The 23,319-nt window shown below is 41.8% G+C and overlaps 1 protein-coding gene across 5 annotated transcripts in view; it reads left to right on the top strand.

Moving 5' to 3' along the window:
* Window positions 1–23,319, top strand: part of SPATA13 (spermatogenesis associated 13) — a 133,675-nt gene that overhangs the window by 76,530 nt on the left and 33,826 nt on the right. For all 5 annotated transcript variants that reach the window (XM_063951678.1, XM_063951680.1, XM_063951679.1 and 2 more), the window contains 4 exons: window positions 114–299; window positions 5,845–6,024; window positions 7,997–8,229; window positions 20,189–20,318. In XM_063951678.1, the coding sequence (XP_063807748.1) occupies window positions 114–299; window positions 5,845–6,024; window positions 7,997–8,229; window positions 20,189–20,318 (729 nt within the window). The remainder of the gene's footprint in view (window positions 1–113; window positions 300–5,844; window positions 6,025–7,996; window positions 8,230–20,188; window positions 20,319–23,319) is intronic.

The raw sequence follows: 23,319 nt of genomic DNA, 5'->3' as shown, positions 1-23,319 counted from the left end.
TAGCCTAACCGGCACGACCAAAGTGCATGTTGATGCTGCATTAATAAACCACGCACCCTCTGAAAGGCGAGCTGTTTTATAAATGATAAATTGTTTTGCGGTCATATTTCCAGTTGAGAGTGAATCAGGAGGATGCTTCGGAAAACTCTGGCAGCTTCCATGATGAAGAACACGATACCGATGTTGGTAAATTTCGCCTTAAGAGCCCCGAAAACAAGGATCAAATGAGAACGAATGTCATCCGTGAGATAATGAACACAGAGCGGGTATACATCAAACACTTGAAAGACATCTGTGAGGTATATACAATTTTTTTGTGGTTCTGTCTTTGAGTATTTTTTACCTACAGTTGTGCTCATAAGTTTACATACCCTAGCAGAATTTGTGATTTTCTGGCCATTTGTCAGAGAATATGAATGATCACTCACAAACTTTTCTTTCACTCATGGTTGGTGGTTGGGTGAAGCCATTTATTGTCAAACAACTGTGTTTACTCTTTTTAAATCATAATGACAACAGTTTTTAAATCATAATGACAACAGAAACTACCCAAATGACCCTGATCAAAAGTTTACATACCCTGGAGATTTTGGCTTGATGACATGCACACAAGTTGACACAAACGGGTTTGAATGGCTACTAAAGGTAACCATCCTCACCTGTGATATGCTTGCTTGTAATCAGTGTGTGTGTATAAAAGGTCAGTGAGTTTCTAGACTCCTGAAAGACCCTTGCATCTTTCATCCAGTGCTGCACTGACGTGTCTGGATTCTGAGTCATGGGGAAAGCAAAAGAATTGTCAAAGGATCTGCGGGAAAAGGTAATTGAACTGTATAAAACAGGAAAGGGATATAAAAAGATATCCAAGCAATTGAGAATGCCAATCAGCAGTGTTCAAACTCTAATTAAGAAGTGGAAAATGAGGGATTCTGTGGAAACCAAATCACGGTCAGGTAGACCAACAAAAACTTCAGCCACAACTGCCAGGAAAATTGTTTGGGATGCAAAGAAAAATCCACAAATAACTTCAGCTGAAATACAGGACTCTCTGAAAAAAGTGGTGTGGTTGTTTCAAAATGCACAATAAGGAGGCATTTGAAGAAAAATGGGCTGCATGGTCGAGTCGCCAGAAGAAAGCCATTACTAAGCAAATGCCACAAAGCATCCCACTTACAATACAGGTTGAGTATCCCATATCCAAATATTCAGAAATACGGAATATTCCGAAATACGGACTTTTTTGAGTGAGAGTGATATATTGAAACCTTTGTTTTCTGATGGCTCATTGTACACAAACTTTGTTTAATACACAAAGTTATTAAAAATATTGTATTAAATGACCTTCAGGCTGTGTGTATAAGGTGTATATGAAACATAAATGAATTGTGTGAATGTAGACACACTTTGTTTAATGCACAAAGTTATAAAAAATATTGGCTAAAATTACCTTCAGGCTGTGTGTATAAGGTTTATATGAAACATAAATGCATTCTGTGCTTAGATTTAGGTCCCATCACCATGATATCTCATTATGGTATGCAATTATTCCAAAATACGGAAAAATCCGATATCCAAAATACCTCTGGTCCCAAGCATTTTGGATAAGGGAGACTCAACCTGTACTCCAAACAGCACAGAGACAAGCCTCAAAACTTCTGGAACAAAGTCATTTGGAGTGATGAGACCAAGACAGCCCAAGAATTTACAGGAACTGGAGGCTTTTTGCCAAGAAGAATGGGCAGCTTTACCATCTGAGAAAATAAAGAGCCTCAGCCACAACTACCACAAAAGACTTCAAGCTGTCATTGATGTTAAAGGGGCAATACACTGTATTAAGAACTGGGGTATGTAAACTTTTGATCAGGGTCATTTGGGTAGTTTCTGTTGTCATTATGATTTAAAAAGAGTAAACACAGTTGTTTGACAATAAATGGCATCACCCAACTACCAACCATGAGTGAAAGAAAAGTTTGTGAGTTATCATTCATATTCTTTGACAAATGGCCAGAAAATCACGAATTCTGCTAGGGTATGCAAACTTATGAGCACAACTGTATTTGTTGCATTTCAATCGTGAGCATCTATTGCGTTCAATCTGATTTTCTCAGGTTATTTATGTGTATGCAACTGCCTGCTTCACTAATATTTACAGAGCAATAGCAATCTGGAACCCAGTGGGATCAATTAGGCTTATGCCACAAATGGTTATACAGGTTGAGTATCCCATATCCAAATATTCCGAAATACGGAATATTCCGAAATACAGACTTTTTTGAGTGAGAGTGAGATAGTGAAACCTTTGTTATTTGATGGCTCAATGTACACAAACTTTGTTTAATACACAAAGTTATTAAAAATATTGTATTAAATGACCTTCAGGCTGTGTGTATAAGGTGTATATGAAACATAAATGAATTTTGTGAATGTAGACACACTTTGTTTAATGCACAAAGTTATAAAAAATATTGGCTAAAATGACCTTCAGGCTGTGTGTGTATAAGGTGTATATGTAACATAAATGCATTCTGTGCTTAGATTTAGGTCCCATCACCATGATATCTCATTATGGTATCTAATTATTCCAAAATACGGAAAAATCCCATATCCAAAATACTTCTGGTCCCAAGCATTTTGGATAAGGGATACTCAACCTGTGTGTATGTGTGTGTGTGTATATATATATATATATATATATATATATATATATATATATATATATATATATATATATATATAAATATATAAAAAAAAATTTAATTATTATTATTCTTTATTTATATGATGCCACAAGGGTTCTGCAGCGCCTAACAAAGTACATAACAAATGCGCAAAACACGAAAAAAGCGACTTACAGTACAAGAGAATGTAGGACAAAGTACATGGTATATAAACATTTGTACATCAGCGGACATGAGGCCTTATTCAGGTTGAGTTGTAAATTTGCAAAATCGCAGCTCGTACAATTATCGGATGACTGCGCATGCACTGTGAACGTATTGCACGTGCATGACCTGCAGTTTGCGATTCTTCTGCAATTGCATCTTGCCGGGATGTGATCGCAGGTTGATTGATAGATGGCGGTCGTTCATGCACATACACATGGCGTTTGTGGGGAGTGGTTGCAAAAATGCAGGCATGTCATGGACGTTTTCGGTGGGTGCATCTGATATCAACTCCAATTTAAAACATGGCGGCCAGTGCAACTGCATTCTTATTATTCGGAGTAGCCCTGGGTCAACCGCAACTGTTGATGGTACTCGACTTTTTGCGATGCATTTGCAATTCTGTGGCTGCATTTGTAGAATTGCGAACGCATCAGTGGGCAGACTTTTAACATGCTGAGCCGCTCTTGCTGCGTGATTCTCAGCAGTTGCAGTTCTGTTACAATCGCAGAACTGAAGCTGAATAAGGCCCATGACACTGAAGTAAGCATTAGAAACCGAGGGGTTAGGTACAGAAACCGAGGGGTTAGGTACAGAAACCGAGGGGTTAGGTACAGAAACCGAGGGGTTAGGTACAGAAACCGAGGGGTTAGGTACAGAAACCGAGGGGTTAGGTGCAGAAACCGAGGGGTTAGGTGCAGAAACCGAGGGGTTAGGTGCCATGCCATCGCAGGGAGTATAAAGCAGAAGATGGTCTAAGTAAGATAAGGAAATGCACACGAGAGGAGAGGGCCCTGCTCGTGAGAGCTTACATTCTGAAGGGGAAGGGCAGACAGACAGAGGTGACACAAAAAAGGAGAATGTAAGACCATTAATAGGTGAATTGGGAGTCTTGATAAATGGTGACAAAGTAAAAGCGGAAATAGTGAACATTTTTTTTCAGCAGTATTTACCGGAGGAGAACAGACGGTGGGAATAGTGCATAACACAACCGACTGTAATGACCCGTGGCTAGGTACTTGTTTAAGTGAGGAAGTAGTCCGGGAGAGACTAAGCAAAAAGATTAATAAATCTCCTGGTCCAGATAGACTTCACCCGCTTAACTCAGAACTACCAAGACCCCTATACTTGATTTTCTTTAGTTCCGTTACATCAGGCATGATACCGAAGGATTGGCGTATAGCTGAGGTAGTGCCATTATTTAAAAAGGGAATTAAAAATCATCCTGTTAACTATAGACCGGTAAGTTTGACATCTATAGTGGGGAAAAAATTGGAAGTAATTTTAAGGGATAGCATACAGGAGTATCTGCAGACCGCTAAGCTTATTAGTATGAACCAGCATGGGTTTGTGAGGGATAGTTCATGTCAAACTAACTTAATTAGCTTCTATGAGGAAGTGAGCGACAATCTTGACCAGGGAAATGCAGTGGCTGTGGTCTATTTAGATTTTGCAAAAGACTTCGATACAGTGTCTCACAGGAGGCTGATTGTCAAATTAAAGGAACTTGGCCTAGGAAAAACTATTTGTACATGGGTAAGAAATTGGATGGATAACAGGGAACAGCGAGTGGTGGTTAATAGGAGGTTCTCCAGCTGGGCATCAGTATTCAGTGGAATACTGCAAGGGTCTGTACTTGGGCATCTAAATAGGGAATCAGTTTCAGTATAGATAAATGTAAAGTTATGCTTTAAACATGCAACCGACACATTAAATGGGGAAAATCTAGGGGAAACTGTAGTTGAAAAAGATTTGAGGGTGCTCATTGATAATAGGCTTAATAACCGTACACAATGTCAAAGTGCAGCAAAGAAGGTGTCAGCGTGCATAAAACGAGGAATTGAGACAAGGGATGAGAGTGTAATCCAGCCGCTGTACAAATCTTTGGTACTTTCGATTCTGAAATATTGTGTTCAATTCTGGGCACCGCATTATAAAAAGATAACTGGGAACTTGAAAGAGTTCAAAGGCGCGCTACTAAATAAGTTTAAGAGGCTAGAGGCACTGGATTATGAGGAAAGGCTTATTAGGTTGAATATGTATACACTAGAAAAGAGGCGTCTAAGAGGAGACATTATTAATAGCTTCAAATATGTAAAGGGTCAGTACAAGGAGCTATCAGGGGATTTGTTTATTAAAAGAACTCTGCATAGGACACACGGTCACTCTCTGAGGCTAGAGGAGAAAAACTGTTGTACCCAACGTAGGAAAGGGTTTTTCACAGTTAGGGCAATAAAGATTTGGAACTCTCTGCCAGAGGAGGTGGTAATGGTGGGCTCTGTAAATACCTTTAAAAACGGATTAGATACATTTCTAACTGAGAGAGGTTATAGCATTTAAAATATTGATGCTTTGGGTAGATATTTGGAAAGAACACAAATTTTTAATTAGTCTTAATGCATCGCTACAGCGGGGACATTATAATAAACTCATCTTAATCCAGAATATGGTATGAAATATATACAAGTTGAACCAGATGGGCATTCTGCCTCTTTTCAACCTCATTAAATATGTTACTATGTTACAAATGGGGTAGACAGTGAGCGTGAAACAGAGAGTTAGGATGAGATGGCTGGGTTTGATGAAGAAGTGGGTATTGAGAGCCCATTTGAAGTTTTATAGAGAGGTGCTGAGTCTGATAGGGAGAGGTAGAGAATTTCAGAGGTAGGGAACACCACAACCAAAATCTTGGCGGTGGGAGTAGGAACTACCACTATGGAATGACACGAAGAACATTGTCTAGTATATAGATGAGGCCTTTAACAGAGCTGTTCCAGTAAATAGGGGTGAGGGTAGGATATCGGGCAACATCAAACAAGAATCTCCTCTATATGTTCACTGTGCAGTACTAGATTAGATGATTTTAGGAGCACAATCTGGTTCACAGCCGTCCCATGAAACTATGCTGATGGCACAGATTAGGTCAGGTTACAGTGAAATTGATTTTCATACTTTATTTCAGGGCTACATCAAGCAGTGCCGAAAGCACACAAGCATGTTTACTGAAGCCCAGCTCGGAACCATTTTTGGAAATATTGAAGAAGTTTATAAATTCCAGAAAACATTCTTCAAGAATCTGGAAAAACAGTACAACAAAGAGGAGCCTCACCTGAGTGAAATTGGGGGATGTTTCCTTGAAAATGTGAGTGTTTTGGTTGGGACTGTCAGTTGGCATTCTACATGTGATGTCAGTGTCTAGTTTACGTGTATTGTCCAGGTGTTGGCGGGTGGTAACATATTATCTACCTATTGTAATTGTAAAGTTGCAGTGGACCTGCTGCATTAGGATGTTGTGTTTACACATGAGATAATGTTATTGGGTCAAGATAAATCTAGCCATATAAAGCAAAATTGGACCTTGAACCTGTTCACAGATTACTGCACCCGTGGCTTTATTGTACAATTTCATGTATCCAGCTGCTCAATGTTTAGAGCCAATAACTGGATGACGTAAGGTTCTATAAATACCAATTGGATTTTAACTGATCTAGACTACTTATATAGGAGGGTGGTTTACCAGTTTTATTCACCTCTTACCAACAATACGTCTTTTGGTGCATATCTGGCTTCCCTATGCGGTCTTCCATTCCTCCTTCCTACTCTGTGCTGTGCAGGACTCCTGCTGATCATATATTAACCATATTCATGTTCTGGCTGTATACCTATTTGTTTACTTGTTTCACAGTGGAAAGGCATCATAGTTTATTTTAAAAAAAATAAAAAAAATACTGTAAACCTGTTTACAACCGCCACCAAAATCCACAAAATGACCGCTCCACACATCATCAAATCCCTATAATGCGCCCCGCACCCCACCCCATTATCATCATCTGAGACCCCACATCATTAAGGGGTATATGTTTATTTGTACTGCTGTCGGGATCCCGGCGTTCAGAGTACCAACACCGGAATCCCAACAGCTGGCAATGCCGGCAGCCGGAATACCGGCGAAACAGGGCTATTCCCACTCGGGGGTGTCCACGACACCCATAGAGTGGGTATAGAACCTGTGGCAAGCACAGCAAGGAGACTGTTTGCGCTCGCCCTGCTGCCGGCATACTGGCGCCCGTTATGCCGCTTTCGGTATACTGACAGATGGCATCCTGGCCGCTGGTAAATCTTACTGAACCCCATAAAGGGACCCGTACAGTATATCAACGAGTTTTAGCTATTTAAAACTTGTTACGTATTATAAATGGTGCTCCAGCCAATCGGCTTCCAAGTGTCCTTTTTCACACACATGACCGTTGAGCTGATTGGTTGGAGCACCATTTATCATACGCACCGAGTTTTAAATAGCTAAAACTCGTTGATAAATGGGTTCCTAAAATGCGCAAAACAAACTCCACAAACCCCTCAGCTGCCGTGCACCAGATCCACCAAAGACTGACCTCACCCTACTTTCCCAAACTTCACGACTGATGGCAGAAAAGCATTAACACTTTTTTTACCTGAGCATCCCGCAGTCTACAGCACAAAGATGGCAGCAGAAGCTCATGATCCATTTCTGGTCATAGACTGGAGAGAGTTTGGGCCGGTTCCATACATTGGTCAAATTTGAGTGTTGAAGCTTTAGTTTGCTTAGCCAGCCTGTGATTGGCTCTTCAACTGCCAATAAATAGATATGCTACCCTGCATTTCAATTGTGCCCGATTAGGGTGAGCGATGAGCCACCTCATACCTTTTTGTAAGGTGCATAAGGCCACGTCCTTACTTACATAGACACCACCGCCTTTAACAAACTCTTATTACTAATAGACAGCTATGATGAGAATGATTACTCCTGTTTATGGAGGGTGCAAGGGAGCTCATATGGGGGCCTCCTGTTGCCCATTACTAGACTACTTTATGTTCTACTATTCTCTGTTTGTGCATGTATATGAAGAAGTTTGGTCTTGGACACCAGCAGGATAGATGGAAGTCCTACACTCCTAGTAGACCTGGTACAGTCGGGCACAACACTTTTCCGTAGCTCCTTTAAATACAGCATGCTCCACTAGACCAACTGTCGGAGCAGGGCTACATATTGTATTATGCATGTGTGTGTCTGTGTGTATAATATATAATTGTATCTTTTTTTTTCTTTGTCCTTTTTTGTCCTGGTGTAAATGCAGCAAGAAGGGTTTTCTATCTACTCTGAGTATTGCAACAACCATCCCAGCGCCTGCCTGGAGCTCTCCAACTTGATGAAGCTGAGCAAGTACCGGCACTTCTTTGAGGCCTGTCGGCTACTACAGCAGATGATTGACATTGCCATTGATGGCTTTCTGCTGACTCCAGTCCAGAAGATCTGCAAATACCCCCTACAGCTAGCGGAGCTGCTTAAATACACCACTCAGGAGCACAGGTGCGTCTTCATTATCAGACAGGGGAGATCTTTGCTGCTAATCCGTCATTATTAAATGGGTGCTGTCAAAAGAACATTATACTGCCGCATTATAAAGGTTTGGGATCGGAATATAGGGTGCTTAGTTCTAGGAGATTCCTGCCTAAACTATCTTAAAGTACATTTAAAATATCCCATCTCTCCCCTCACATCCCCTGAAATTCCAAATATTAAACTGCATAACAGTGCTCCTCGCAGTGTCAATAAGAGGAGACATGGTAATCATGTTTATGTATATGATTAAAAACCAGCAGTTATATAGGGGGTATTCAATTAGACGCAAATTTGTGGCAATTTTTTGTGCGCCAGTCAGACGAAAATTGCTGCAAAAACAGCTTTTCCCGAGTATGTGCGCTCCCATTTTTGGACCTATTCAATTCAAACTGGTTTCACGTGAAAATTCCTGCAGTGAAAAGTGTAGGTGAAAATAGGGAAATCAGCCTGTACCCCCAAAAAATGCGAAACTAACATAGGATACAGAAGAGAAGTGTATCAGAGATCACATTAAAGAGTTTTTGGAGACTAAGGGGGACATTTACTAAGCAGTGATAAGAGCAGAGAAGTGAGCCAGTGGAGAAGTTGCCCATGGCAACCAATCAGCACTGAAGTAACATCTATAATTTGCATACTGTAAAATGATACAGAGCTGCTAATTGGTTGATGGGGCCACTTCTCCACTGGCTCACTTCTCCGCTCTTATCACTGCTTAGTAAATTTCCCCCTTAATGTGCATACATACTGGGCGATTTTGAGCTTAAAGTAGCTCACTTTTGGCGTTTTGAGCTAGTTTGACCTCAAAACCTCCTAGTGTGATGCGCACTCTCATATCATTGCTGGCCACCGCCATCCATCGTCCTGTTTTACCAGCCAAGTGAATCACTTTCCACAGTCTCCTACTGTGGAAAGTGGTTCACCCTCGTGAAAATCGCTGGGCCGGGTGAAAATCGCTCAGTGTGTATGCACTGTGCGATTTTTCAGGCCAGCGATTTCCACATTTTTGCCCAGGGTGTATGCACCTTTAAATTGTGTGAAATGGCTGTTATATGCATTTTTTTTTTAAATGCAAAGAAATTATAAAAGGCAAGTTTTTTGTGTACAAAATAAATTCTCTTATTAAATTTGGGGTACATGAAAATGGGTATAAGTATATATTTGGGTCATTTTAGGTACTTTAAAAAAAAAAGTGGAAACAGATTACTCCCACCTGCAAGCCTAAAAACACCTGTCCCATTCATAAAGCACCCCCACTATACCTGCCCCATACCTTAAACCCCAATTTCCATCACTTTGTACTTTTTCATCCCAAAAATAACATGTCATTATTGGCCAATTAAAAATAATTAAAAACTTAAGCGTGCCTAATTAGTCATTAAGGGGGGTGTCCCAGGGGTTCTGTACCATATCCAAACATGTTTACCTTAAAATAGGGATTTTTTCCAACTTTTCACCTGCTCAGAGTAGGTGAAGTGAAATTTGTGAAAAAAATTATCACGTATACATTTTCCCGATAAATTGAAAAGACTGTAATCGCGATTCGCAAGAAAAGTCGGGTTTGTCGCGCGAAAAGTTCATTATCACGGCTAATTGAATACCCCCCATAGTTTCTTTACTTTCTGGTTTATAGAATTCTGGATAGCAGGAGTTCATATAATAGATCCCCATATATAGGGAGCGAGAGATGCTTAGACCAACCGCATATCATTTGTCAGACTTATTTAACATATTGGTCCACAAATGATTATAATCATCAGAACTTCAGCATTTTTGACCGAGTAATAAAACATAAATGTGAATGACAAATTTCTTCGTACAGCGATGCGGGATTGGTGTATAAACTATAGCAATACAAGTTGAGTCTCCGATACCGGAAAAGCTTGGGAAAAGAAGCATTTCAGATTTTTACGAAATTTGGAATACAAGGCAGATCTGTCACCTGCAGCACCGCCAGAGTCTGTGTTTGGCTTGAGGATAGTTCCGGAGAGCTGACCCGGAACACAGTAGGCAGTCTGGTGCAGGGTCAGCACTGGGTCCCCAACCCAGAGGCTGCTGGTAGCCACTGCAGGTAGGTGGCAGCTTGGCTGGGGAAGTGGAGGCGGCAACAGCAGGAAAGTGACCTGGGAACCACAGGCACTAGAGATGAGTAGGGTCCGCGTCACTCCTGATCGATGAGTCAGATGGCTTTGTAGGGATGGCCGGTGGGGCGGAGAGTAGGCAGGCAGGAATGGTGCTCCACAGAGCAGGCACATGGGAACCGGAGAATGGGGGGTTACGAAAGGTAAAGATATTGGAGGAAGAGCTGGAACTACAAGTAAGCCACGCACCCAGTTACATTATGGAAGTTAGTTGATGTCACTGATATGACTCCTGAAAAGCTACAGTCGTTGGAATATTTACTTTCTCTTTCATCCATCTGGGGGACGCTGCGCCATTACTTGTGGGTTAGAGGTGTGTGGTTGTGGAGTTTGGCACAGAACTATTAAAACCTGACTCCTCCCCCCTCTAACCCCTCCCATCTCCTTCCTGCCTAGCCAGCACCTCAGTTTTAGTTTTGTGCCTGTGGAGTACAGACACAGTTTTTATTTCTCCTAATTTTTCTTTATTTTTTCTTTATTTTTCTTTATTTTTCTATACCTAGTCCCTGTTTACAGGTGACAGGTATAAATGGAACAAGGATGCTGTCAGAAAGGGCCACCATACCTTGGTCACTGGGGCCTTTTGATTCACACGACAGATCAAAGAGGTACTGGACAGCCACAATCTGTCACTGGCAGTATTGGGCTGTCCCTAACGGTTTTTATTATTTATTAATATTTATTTATTTTACTAATTTTAGTATTATTTTTACTTTATCTCCCTTCCCCACATCCCCCCCCCCCCCCCCCCCACCCCCGGCGCAAGCCCGCCAGCGGGAGCTGTGCCGGAGACCTGTACCCATACAGCCGCAGTACTGTCTGAAGGGCTGTGGGGACGGGACGGGGATCCCGGAGAAGCCGCCGCAACAGTCGCTATACTTAGCAACGCGCGGCGGCCCGAACTTCCGGTTGGTCGCGAGAGGAGAGCAGGGACGGCTTCCCGCTCTGTTCTGCCCGCGCGCACGTCATGATACCATCTACAGTGACAGGGGGACGCTGTGCTCGCTACCTGAACAGAACAACTTGGGGTGGCGGCACGCGAGAGCCGCAGACTTTCGGCTGCAGCGCGCCTACTGAAGCTGACAGGCGCTTCATTGTTCAAGAAGGGACGGACTCCCGCCCTCCACTACCACGCGCGCACTCTCGTCCAGGTATGCAGGGCTCCGGCCGCCATCTTCTCCAGAGGCAGTACGGGGGACACTGTGCAGCGCTCACAACAAAGGCTGATCACCTAACAGCAAGTATATTTTGGGACACAGTATAAATTCACTGTAGATTTACATTGTGTCATGCTATACTTTTAGGGGAGGTAATTTTTGCAATATATAATATGCATTGAACACAGTATGATTCATAGTATATTACAATATACAACAATATGTCAAAGTATTGGAAAAGAGAATAAATGAATTAATTACTTATGAAATCTACAAAGGGTAAGACCGCCTCGGTGGTTTATTTTTTCCTGCTCACTATGGGGATCATAGCTAGCAAAGGGAAGCCCGGACGCAGGTACTCTGTGTTTCATGCTCTGGGGCATCTGTGGCGGACCAGCAGGAAAGTTCCGCGGATCAGTCTATGCCTCTATGGCTACAGTGGAAGCTCTATGGGCTCGAAATATGGGCTCAGTCTCTAAACAAATTTGTTAACTCTGCCGGCAGTTCTTCTGCTACAAAACGGCCGCAGCCGTTGCCCGCTATAACTTTTCCGGAGGAGTAGTTGGAAACATTCCCACTGGAGGATGGGGAAGTAGACCCAGAGTGGGATAATAGGATGAGGAGTTTTTCTACTAGCTCAGGTGTTAGATTCTGATATAAGCCATCCGTCAAACTCTTAATATTCAGAGTTCGGAGGTGGCGGGTTCTTCCTCTGCCTTTTTCAAAACACAAAAAAAAAAAAAAAAAAAAAGACAAGTTACTGTCTTTCCCCCTTATTCACACTTTGCGGATATTTGAAAGAGCCCTGACTTAAGTCGGATTCTCCTGTCCCAGCCCCAAAATAAATTTTAATTTATATAAGGGGGATACAAGATGTTGAGAAACAGACCCAAAAGGTAGACGCTCCTATTCACATTTAACAAAAGCTACGGTTATTCTTTTTGTACATGGGCAGTGCTGCTGGTGTGATGCTTGGCATTGCTGCCTTAGGGCGCTGAGGTCGTGGGTTCAATTCCCACCATGGCCCAAACTGTGAGGTTTGTACGTTTTAGTTGAAAGATCCTACAGATAGGAAGATTGAAACAATGATTAAATCTATGTTATCTTTATCAGGAATTTTCTACTCCCAATTCTAGCTAGCACTTGGGTCTTCATGGCCGCGGATGACTGGCTGGCACAGGTTGTATCTTGAATGCAGTCCCACGATCCATCGGAAGTCATTCAATTAGAAAAATGAGACCTTGTTAGAGTCTACTGCGCTACAATCCTGTATTTCTGCCTTGACCATGACAGCAAGACGGTCTCTTTGATTTCGGGTTTGGGAATGCCGTTTCTGACTCGGAACAGAGCTTGACGGCGATACCCTTTGAAGGTGAGTTCTTTTTGGGTCGGAATTACAGAAGAGACTACAGGGGGCAAGAGCCCTTTTCTTCCATTTGCTCCTCAGAGACCGAAGACCACGAGGTTTCGGTCCTTTCGTACACAGGACAGAGGTAGTTTCCATCCCTTTCGTTCTTTCTCCAGGTTCCCACGAAGAGAGGCATTCAGAGGTAGAGGAACACAGGCGGCTCTTAGACCAGCCAGTAAACCTGCCGACATACCTACTGCATGACGGTTAACGATCTCTGGAGGGATCAATGACGATTCGGGCTCGGTTACGGCAGTTCAAGGAAGTGTGGCTCCTGTCAAAACCAGATCTGTGGGTGACGGAGGTCATATCCAGAGATTATATGTTACATCTCGAGGAACCAATCCCATATCGTGTGTTCGTCACTCCTCTCCAAAAACGCTCCCTCCAGACGTTGAGCTCTTCTTTATGCAACAGCCACTCTCTTACTAAATGGAGTGATTCTTCTAGTTCCCTCTCAGTAGAGAGGTCGGGATTTTACTCAGGTCTTTTTCTTGTGGACAAACCGTTTCGGCCAAAAGGGTTTGAATCCATATCTCTCAACCCAAAAGTTCAGAATGGAATCCATCCATTCGATTATCGCTACATAAAACCAGGGGAATATTTGGCTTCAGTGGACGTAGAGGACGTCTACCTGCATGTTCCTATTTGGACAGGTCGTCAATCTTGTCTGAGATACGCAGTCGGTCCTTGCCATTTTCAGTTTCTCTTCCCTTTGGTCTATCCACGGCTCCTCAGGTATTCACAGGGTGTCAGCATTACTCCGTTTTTAGATGATCTTTTCATCAGGACTGTCAGAGTGAATCCTTCACCAGAACTTGCGTCTCACGATAGAGACTCTATAGTCATTCAGATGGATAATAACTTTTCCACAGTCATCTTTACTTCCTTCCCAGAAAATGATATTTCTGGGATTCTTATTCGACGCTACCAACCAGAAAGCGTTTCTTCCTCACGGACAGGACCTCATCTCGAATTACAGCTAATCCGCTTGTCTGTAAAGACTCGTCGGTCGCTTCGCTGGTGGCTTCACAGCCCAATTTGACCAAAAAGGGTACCGTTCACGATTTGCTCTTGAGGGATGGTCACCACAGACGCAAGCCTCAGAGGTTGAGGGGCGGTGTTTCAGACTCCTTACTTTCAGACGTTCTGAAACAGTCGAGTCTAAGTTACAGATCAACATCTTGGAGTTGAGGGCAGTCCGGTAGGCATCCTTCGGATTCAAACCATGGTAAAGGGTAATCCAGTACGGGTTCAACCCGACGACGCCACGGCAGTTACTTAAATAAAGGAACTCAAAACTGGACCGCCAGGAAGGCAGTCGCTCAGATTCTCACTTAGGCAAAACATTGGGTTCAGATTATACCCGTGATTCACATTCCAGGAGTCGAGACCTGGGAAGCGGTTTTCTTAAGCCGTCACACGGTGCATAAGGGAGAGAGGGGGCTTCACCAGGAGGTGTTTCTGACTCTAGTAGCCCGGTGGGGGATGCCCGATGTAGATCTAACGGCGTCTTGTCTCAACAATAAACCTCCTCTCTAAGGGTCGCGTACTCAGGACCCTTAAGCAATTCTAATCAATGAACTGACGGCGCTGTGGCACTTTCAACTGGGATATGTGTTTCCACCATTTCCACCGATTCCACGTCGGCTTCAACGCGTTCAGAGAGAAGGTCTTCCAATCATTCTGGTGGACCCAGATTGGCCACGATGACAGTGGTACACTCTTCTGCACAATAGGGTCGTCGAGGAACCATCCCGACCCTCTCTGCTCTAGATCTTATGATTCAAGGACCATGTCACCACACAGGTTTGGTCGGCTGACTTTGACGGCTTGGTTCTTGAATCCAATATTTTAAGGGGAAAAAGGTTTTTTCTCGTCCTGTTGAGTAAAGATAACCGGTGGCTTCTGGAATTTACATTGCTTGGTGTGAAAAGCGTGGTTTAACACCGGATGTGTTTAGAGTTTCCTCGTCTGTTATCCTGCATTCAGGAGGATCTCAATGAGGATCTCAGACTTCTTCACTAATGGGGTCAAGTTTCTACTTGGTCGACTCTTCTTCATAGGAGACTGGCTATCACTCCAGAAGTTCAGACGTTCCTTCAGGGAGTTCTTCGGATTCAGTCACCTTTTTTTGTTCCTCCCTGGGACTTTAACTTAGTCCTTACGGTTTTTTTTAGAAACCTCCATTTCAACCTTTGGAATCTGTACAATTGCGGTATATAACGTTCAATGTCTTCCGATTGACAATTTCCTCCAAAAGATGAGCATCTAAATTGGCAGCTCTTTCTTGCAGACCACCCTTGTTGGATTTTCATGATGATCGGGTGGTTCTGCGAACAAAACCTTCCTTCCTCCGAAGGTTGTGTCAGCGTTTCATCTAAATTAGGACATTGTCCTTCCAGCGTTTACTCCTCCTCCTTCCGGGGAGGATTCCCATTGGCTCTCTTAGATGTGCTTAGGGCCTTACGGATTTATTTATCTCGTACGAATTCTATCCGTCGTACGAATGCATTGTTGGTTTTTAATGGCTGCGTCCAAATGAGATTGGCCGGATTCCAAGTACACAGTGACTCGTTGGGTAACTACGACCATCACAGAGTCTTCTAATGTTTCAGTTCCTGACTCGATTCAAGCTCCTTCGACTCCAGCTATTGGAGCTTCTTGAGATGTTCGCGGGGCTGCGTCTATTGAGCAGTCGTGTAGGGCGGCGACCTGGTCGTCTGTGCATACGTTTTAAAAAGGTTTTACCGTTCTCACACTTTCGGTTTGGAGACTGCCCCTGTTGGGCGTCAAATTTGGCGGACGGCTATGCCGTCTATGTCTCCCTCCTCTCATTTGCTTGCTTTGGGAAATCCCACAAGTAATGGCGCAGCGTCCCCCAGATGGATGAAAGAGAAATAGGGATTTTTGTTTACTTACCGTAAAATCTCTTTCTCTGATTCCATCTGGGGGACGCTGCGATCCCTCCCATATGTTGTCTGGTTTAACCAGTTAATTGTTTTCGGTCTATCTCCTTTGGCTTGGCTAAACGTTAACTGAGGTGCTGGCTAGGCAGGAAGGAGATGGGAGGGGTTAGAGGGGGGAGGAGTCAGGTTTTAATAGTTCTGTGCCAAACTCCACAACCACACACCTCTAACCCACAAGTAATGTCGCAGCGTCCCCCAGATGGAATCAGAGAAAGAGATTTTACGGTAAGTAAACAAAAATCCCTATTTTTTTCGGAATATCTGATATGAGAGACCTAACATTTTACTTTTTTTTTATGGTGAAATTTGAAAAAACTGCAAATATTGTTTTTTTTTATATTTTTTTATTCTGACAATTTATTTAAATAGTTATTAAAAATAATTTAATAACAATAATTTCAATGCAGAAATTGTTCAGAGATTGTCTTCAAACTTCATACTACAAACTGTAATCTGAGTTAATGAATGATTGTGCTGCAAAAATCTTTGTACATATTTCACCTTTTCAATGGACACAGATTTTGAACGGGTTAATTTTTGAGCGTTCCTAATCCCATGCATGTATTGTGTAAAGCAAGTGGGAAAAAATCTCACTACACTGTAGAGCCATCATTCTCCTCTATTTAATATAGTGAGGTCACCCATAGCATCATTTCTTTGGAATTGGTAAATTGCATTACTTTGGCCAAGTAGAAAGAGTATGGAACTGCCATTGATGATCATAAATGCAAATAAGATGGAAATAAAATAGTCAAAAATAACAATGTGACTGAAGTTTAAGAAAATAAAAGTGTATAATCCCAGTCCAATACCCCACACTGAAGTTGCCAACCACTGATACATTCACCTTTGTGTTCTGTTATTTAATTGCCCCTCTGCCATTTCTTTATCCACAGAATACCCCTAGCAAAAGGTAACAAATCAGATAGATCTCTGTATGGGTGTGTATACACGGTGAGATCCTTGCTATGCCCGATTTTCACTTGCGATTCCCTTGAACTCCCCGGAGCCCAGATAGGACAGATTTTGACTAACTTTTCTTGAGATATGGACGATGTGTGCTTACGATTTTGGCTTATGTGAGATTTTGTCTTATGTGAGATGTCATTGACATGTGAGATGAACTAGATAGTACACCGATCTAGCAAGGATTGACTTGCCTGCACAGTCTATCTTTTCTTGTGATGCCGACCTGGCGGGACCGCGCATCGGGATCGAATCGGGATCGCAAGGTGACTTTCACCGTGCGATCTGAACTATGGCCAGCATGTGGCTCTCCAGCTGTTGTGATACTACACATCCCAGGATGCCCTGTCACAGTTATAGCGTTCTCCAAAAACAAAACTGTGGCAGAGCATGCTGGGGCTTGTAGTTTCAGAACAGCTGGAGAGCCACAGGTTGGCCAGGCTCGTACAAAGGTTTGGAAGCTTCCATTAAGTAAATGACAGTCTGTTATTTTAAAGTGAACGTACAGGTTTAAAGAAATCCGCCCACTGCACCATCCTTTTTATAGCCCTCACAGATGATCACTGAATTGGTGTTCTAAACAAGATAAGTGAAGGTGGTTATGTCTTCTATTCTGACATAAAACAAAACGTTGCTGTTATATCTACAGTATATTACATTGCATTGCATGGCTGGAGAATCTGTTTCACACATTTCTGTGTTAGCATGTCATTAAACAGCATTCAATTGTTTAGGGTGCCATACTAATGACATACTGTAGGTCTATTTACTAAGCCTTGGATGGAGATAAAATGAACGGAGATAAAGTACCAGCCAATCAGCACCTAACTGCAATGTCACAGGCTGTGTTTGAAAAATGACAGGAGGTGATTGGCTGCTACTTTATCTCCGTCCACTTTATCACCATCCAAGGCTTAGTAAATAGACCCCTATAGAATTGGGTATCCGGTCTCTAGGTCGACAATGTCTAGGTCGACCACTATTGGTTGACAGTAAGTGAGTCAGCGTGGTTTCTAAGTCAACATAGTCTCTAGGTTGACATGTTCTAGGTCGACATAACCGAAGGTCGACACGAGTTTTTCACTTCTTTTTTTTTCGTAATTTTTTTGAACTTTTTCATGCTTTACGATCCACGTGGACTACAATTTAGAACAGTAACCTTGCCTGAAGCTCGTGAGCCATGCGGGGGTACATGGTGCACTAATTGGGGTTCCCGGTCACTCTATGGAGAAAACGACACCCAATTTTTTTTAAAAAAAGTATGTTGTACATGTCGTCCTAGATACGCTATTGACCTAGAAACCATGTCGACCTACTTACTGTCGCCCAATAGTGGTTGACCTAGACACCGGCGACCTAAGTGTGGTCGACCCTATGATCCACACCTATAGAATTGTAAGGGCAATATATGTAACCAGTACACAGATTTTGTTGTGGAATAATCCCAGTGTCATTTCTCAGCCTCAAGAACAAGCTGTCAGTGTTCCTCCTGAATTCAGACATTCATCTGACTTGGCTACCAATGTTGTTTTGATGTCTCAAATGTATCGTTCCCTTGACTCCAAAAGATATTCCTAATTCCTGTGCCCCTTATCAGTCCATGCATTTTGGTGTATCGTGTGATCCCAAACCTCCCTCAATCTGGGTTAATGGATGGTCCTCTCAGGAACACAATGGGGTTAGTGTTGGGGGTATATTTGGAGTCAGGCAGGAGAACAGGGGAAAAGTCTGCACTGTGACCGCTATAAAATAGAGAAATTCTTTCACCGCACAGAGAGGGTTCAGTTTTCCCGACACTAATCTTCAAGAATTTAGTTACAGAAGTTGATGCATGGTTTAAATGCCAACGAGAACGGAGTTATCCGGTCACAGTAATGACATTCGGATGGTATTTACATATGCTTCATTATAGGCAGATCCAACTGCTGGCTTCTGGTTGTCTGTACTTTCACGGGGAGCGGTCACAATACTGCTAGTCTGGATCCTATTTTCACAACTACAGTTTTATTTCTACTAAAGTGGTGCGATGTGCAGGAGGGAAACATTTTCCATATGAAGAGAAGCAATAGGACACGAGGACATGCACTGAGACTGGAGGGGGGGGGGGGGTGTTCAGGAGAAATATGAGGAAAAATTACTTCTCAGAAAGGGTAGTGGATAAGTGGAATAGCTTCCCATCAGAGGTGGTAGAGGTTATGACAGTAGAGCAATTTAAACATGTTTGGGATAGGCATAAGGGTCCCCTTACAAAGAAATAAGGATCAATAAGTTTTGAGATAAAAATATGGTTAAAAAAAAAGGGGCAGACTAGATGGGCCAAGTGGTTCTTATCTGCCGTCAAATTCTATGTTTCTATAAATCTGTGCACCCGTACCAAACATCTGGACAGCATTTAGGGATACACAGCTAAATGTTTGATCATTATTTTTTGTTTGACAACTCTTTGGGTTTATTGCCGCATTCCAAATGGGTTTAGCATGAAATATAATCAAAATCCCAACAGCCATTGACCAACGGTCAAAATCCTGACAAGGTCAAAATACCGACATGGTCAAAATACTGACATTTAAAATACAGACAAGGTCAAAATACCGGCATTTAAAATGTTGTTAGGTCAAAAAGTCGACACAAACTTTTTTGTGTGTGTATGTGTGTATGTCAACATACGTAGACATGGATGCCGTACAAGTGTACCGCGTCCGCTCGCCATGCTTTGGGCATGGTGCCCCGCTGCGCTCAGCACACTATTCTATTCCTCCTCCAGGTCCACTGGGTTGGTAAAGTATGAGCAAGTTGGTTTCAGTGAAAAAATCATGAAAAACTCATGTCTACTTTTTGACTTGTCGACATATTATATGTTGGTATTTTGATCTTGTCGGTATTTTAACTGTCTGTATTTGACCTTGTCGGGATTTTGATCGTCGGTCAATGGTTGTCTGGATTTTGACCGTCGGGATTTTGATTGTAGGTAAATTGACCATATCCCTTCCAAATAATGTTGTGTTGGTTACTGAACATGTGGTGTTCTAAAAGATAATACAGTCGTCCCTGCAGATAAATTGTCACTGTAACTGCATCCCTGACATTTCACTTACTCCCACACCTTGTTCTAATCCAGTTTTAAAACTTTAATGCCTCTTATTTATTTTTCATGTTTTGAATGACTTATTATTTGTGCAGATGATTTTACTGTGTATAACTTTGTTGTGTTATTCTGAAACCACTTCTGAGAACATGTGTCATGCCGTGCATACATTGGTCAGTGGGTAATTCCTGTTTGTGTTACAGGGATTACAGTAAAATAAAAGAAGCTTACGAGGCCATGAAAAACGTTGCTTGCTTAATTAATGAGCGGAAGAGGCGGCTGGAGAGCATAGACAAGATTGCCTGCTGGCAGGTGTCCATTGTCGGGTGGGAGGTGAGCTGTGTTTGCACTGATGCACTTTGGGAGGAATCTGCTGTTGTGTTGAAATCTCTGAGCTGTGGCAACAGTGAAAATTCATAGAATGACTATATAATGGAAATTCTGAAAGTGCCTGTGTGTGTAAATTTCTGACACCTCACTTTCAGAACATACATTTAACTACGGCTATGGAACTAGTACTCATCTTGTAACTTTTGCACTCTGAGAGAAAAGTGCTATATAAATATTTATGGTGACGATTATATATATATATATATATATATATATATATATATATATATATATATATATATATATATATATATAATAGAATCACATGCCAATCCCTCAAATTGAGGTTTAAGACAGAACCAGCACTCCGCGTAGTATTCAAAATAATTTTTACTCCATGTTGAACTTCATTCTTAGAACAATTACATCGACATCAGCATTTATCGACAGCAGCATATACTCATCGTATTGTAGTAATATTTCATCACTGGCAAACTGTGATTCTATTATCTTCTATTCATCCGGACACCTGCCCCTTTTCTAATGGAGAGTGTCAGTGCGGCTTCCCGGGACTTTGTTCTGTGATTTGGCTATTATATATATATATATATATATATATATATATATATATATATATATATATATATATATATATATATATATATATATATATATATATATATATATATAGTCCAAAATGACCCCGCACTCATTTGCCCTTTGAAGAACAGTAGTTTGCTCACGGTGCCTTCCCTCCGGGTTGCAGCCCAGAAATATACAGGAACAGAAATGGGCGGCACTCCGAGTCTTGAATTAAGTGAAATAAAGTGCAAAGACTTTTATTTGTCAACTACACATGTTCATGTGTAGTTGACAAATAAAAGTCTTTGCACTTTATTTCACTTAATTCAAGACTCGGAGTGCCGCCCATTTCTGTTCCTGTATATATATATATATATATATATATATATATATATATATATATACACACCATCTATTCTATCGTATCTGTGACGACAGAGAGTGAGAATTTGGTGGAGGGAGACAAGGCAATAGCAGATCACCTAAATAATTATTTTTGCTCAGTATTTACTACAGAAGGAGAAGGGAAAGGGGCCACAGTTATGTTGCAAGCACATTCATAAAAATAAGGTAGATAAAAGTACATTTACAGAGGAGAAGGTCCTAACTGAACTTTCAAAACTAAAAGTGGATAAATCAATGGGGCCAAATGGGATACACCCAAGGATACTAAAAGAGCTAAAAGATGTGCTGGTGGCACCATTAACAGAATTATTTAACCAGTCACTAAATACAGGTGCCATTCCAGAGGACTGGAAAAGAGCAAATGTAGTTCCATTGTACAAAAGTGGAAGCAAGGAAGAAGCAAGTAACTACAGACCAGTAAGCCTTACATCAGTAGTAGGGAAAGTAATGGAAAAACTACTAAAAGAAAGAGTTGTAGAATATCTTAAATCAAACAACTTACAGGATCCAAAACAGCATGGATTTACTGGTGGGAGATCATGCCAAACAAATCTTATTGACTTTTTTGACTCTGTGGTGAAAATAATAGATCAAATAGATGTAGCATATCTAGACTTTAGTAAGGCATTTGACACTGTCCCACATCACAGACTGCTAAATAAACTTGAACGTGTGGGGGTGGATTATAGAATAGTTAAATGGATAAGAACCTGGTTGCAGGATAGGAAACAGACAGTTGTAGTAAATGGAGTGCAATCTATGGAGGGAAATGTTACCAGTGGAGTAACCCAGGGATCTGTACTCGGACCAGTTCTCTTTAATATCTTTGTTGGTGACATTGCAAATGGTATTGAAGGGAAAGTATGCCTTTTTGCAGATGATACAAAGATATGCAACAGGGTAGACACACCAGGAGGGGTAAAACAAATGATTGATGACCTAGCTAGGCTTGAAAAATGGTCAAGAACATGGCAACTACAGTTTAATGCTAAGAAATGCAAAATCATGCACTTGGGTCTCAAAAACCCAAAGGCTAAATATAGTATCAAGGGTACTATAATGGAAACTACTGAGGAGGAAAGGGATTTAGGAGTCACTATTTCAAGTGACTTAAAGGCAGGAAAGCAATGCAACAAAGCAATGAGAAAGGCAAGTCAGATGCTTGGTTGCATAGGGAGAGGAATCAGTAGCAGGAAAAGAGAATTAATAATGCCACTGTATAGGTCATTGGTGCGGCCTCATCTGGAATACTGTGTCCAGTTCTGGAAACCATATCTCCAGAAGGATATAAATACATTAGAGAGTGTACAAAGAAGGGCAACTAAAATGGTGCATGGCCTACATCACAAAACTTACCCGGAAAGGCTAAAAGATCTTAACATGTATAGTATGGAGGAGAGAAGGGAAAGGGGAGACATGATAGAAACTTTCAAATATACCAAAGGTTTTAACAAAGTTCAGGAGGGAAACATTTTTCAAAGGAAGAGAAGTATTAGAACTCGAGGACATACACTGAAACTGGAGGGAGGCAGGTTCAGGGGAAATTTAAGGAAAAATTATTTCACAGAAAGGGTAGTGGATAAGTGGAATAGCCTCCCATCAGAGGTGGTAGAGGCTAAGACTGTGGAGCAGTTTAAACATGCTTGGGATAGGCATGTGAATATCCTTACAAGGAATTAAGGTTCAAAGAGGGTTGCGATTACCTAAAGGATAAAAAAAAATGGGCAGACTAGATGGGCCAAGTGGTTCTTATCTGCCGTCAAATTCTATGTTTCTATGTATTGAATGAATAGGTGGTACGTAGGGGTCCTTTCAAACTTTTTCCTTGGGGCCTGCAATATATCAAGGTATGTCCCTGGACCAGCTCATTGTAGTGTGTTATAAAATGAACTGGAGGGCATTTTAATGTTATATAATATGAACCGGGGCACTGTAATGAGGCACAATATGAACAGGGAGCACTATATATCATAATGTGAATTGGGGGTACTGTGCGGCATAATGTGTTCTGGCAGCT

This window comes from Pseudophryne corroboree, chromosome 2 (assembly GCF_028390025.1).
Source record: "Pseudophryne corroboree isolate aPseCor3 chromosome 2, aPseCor3.hap2, whole genome shotgun sequence".
NCBI lineage: Eukaryota > Metazoa > Chordata > Amphibia > Anura > Myobatrachidae > Pseudophryne > Pseudophryne corroboree.
Note: the sequence above shows the minus strand (reverse complement) of the source record. Positions and strands in the feature narration are given on the sequence as shown.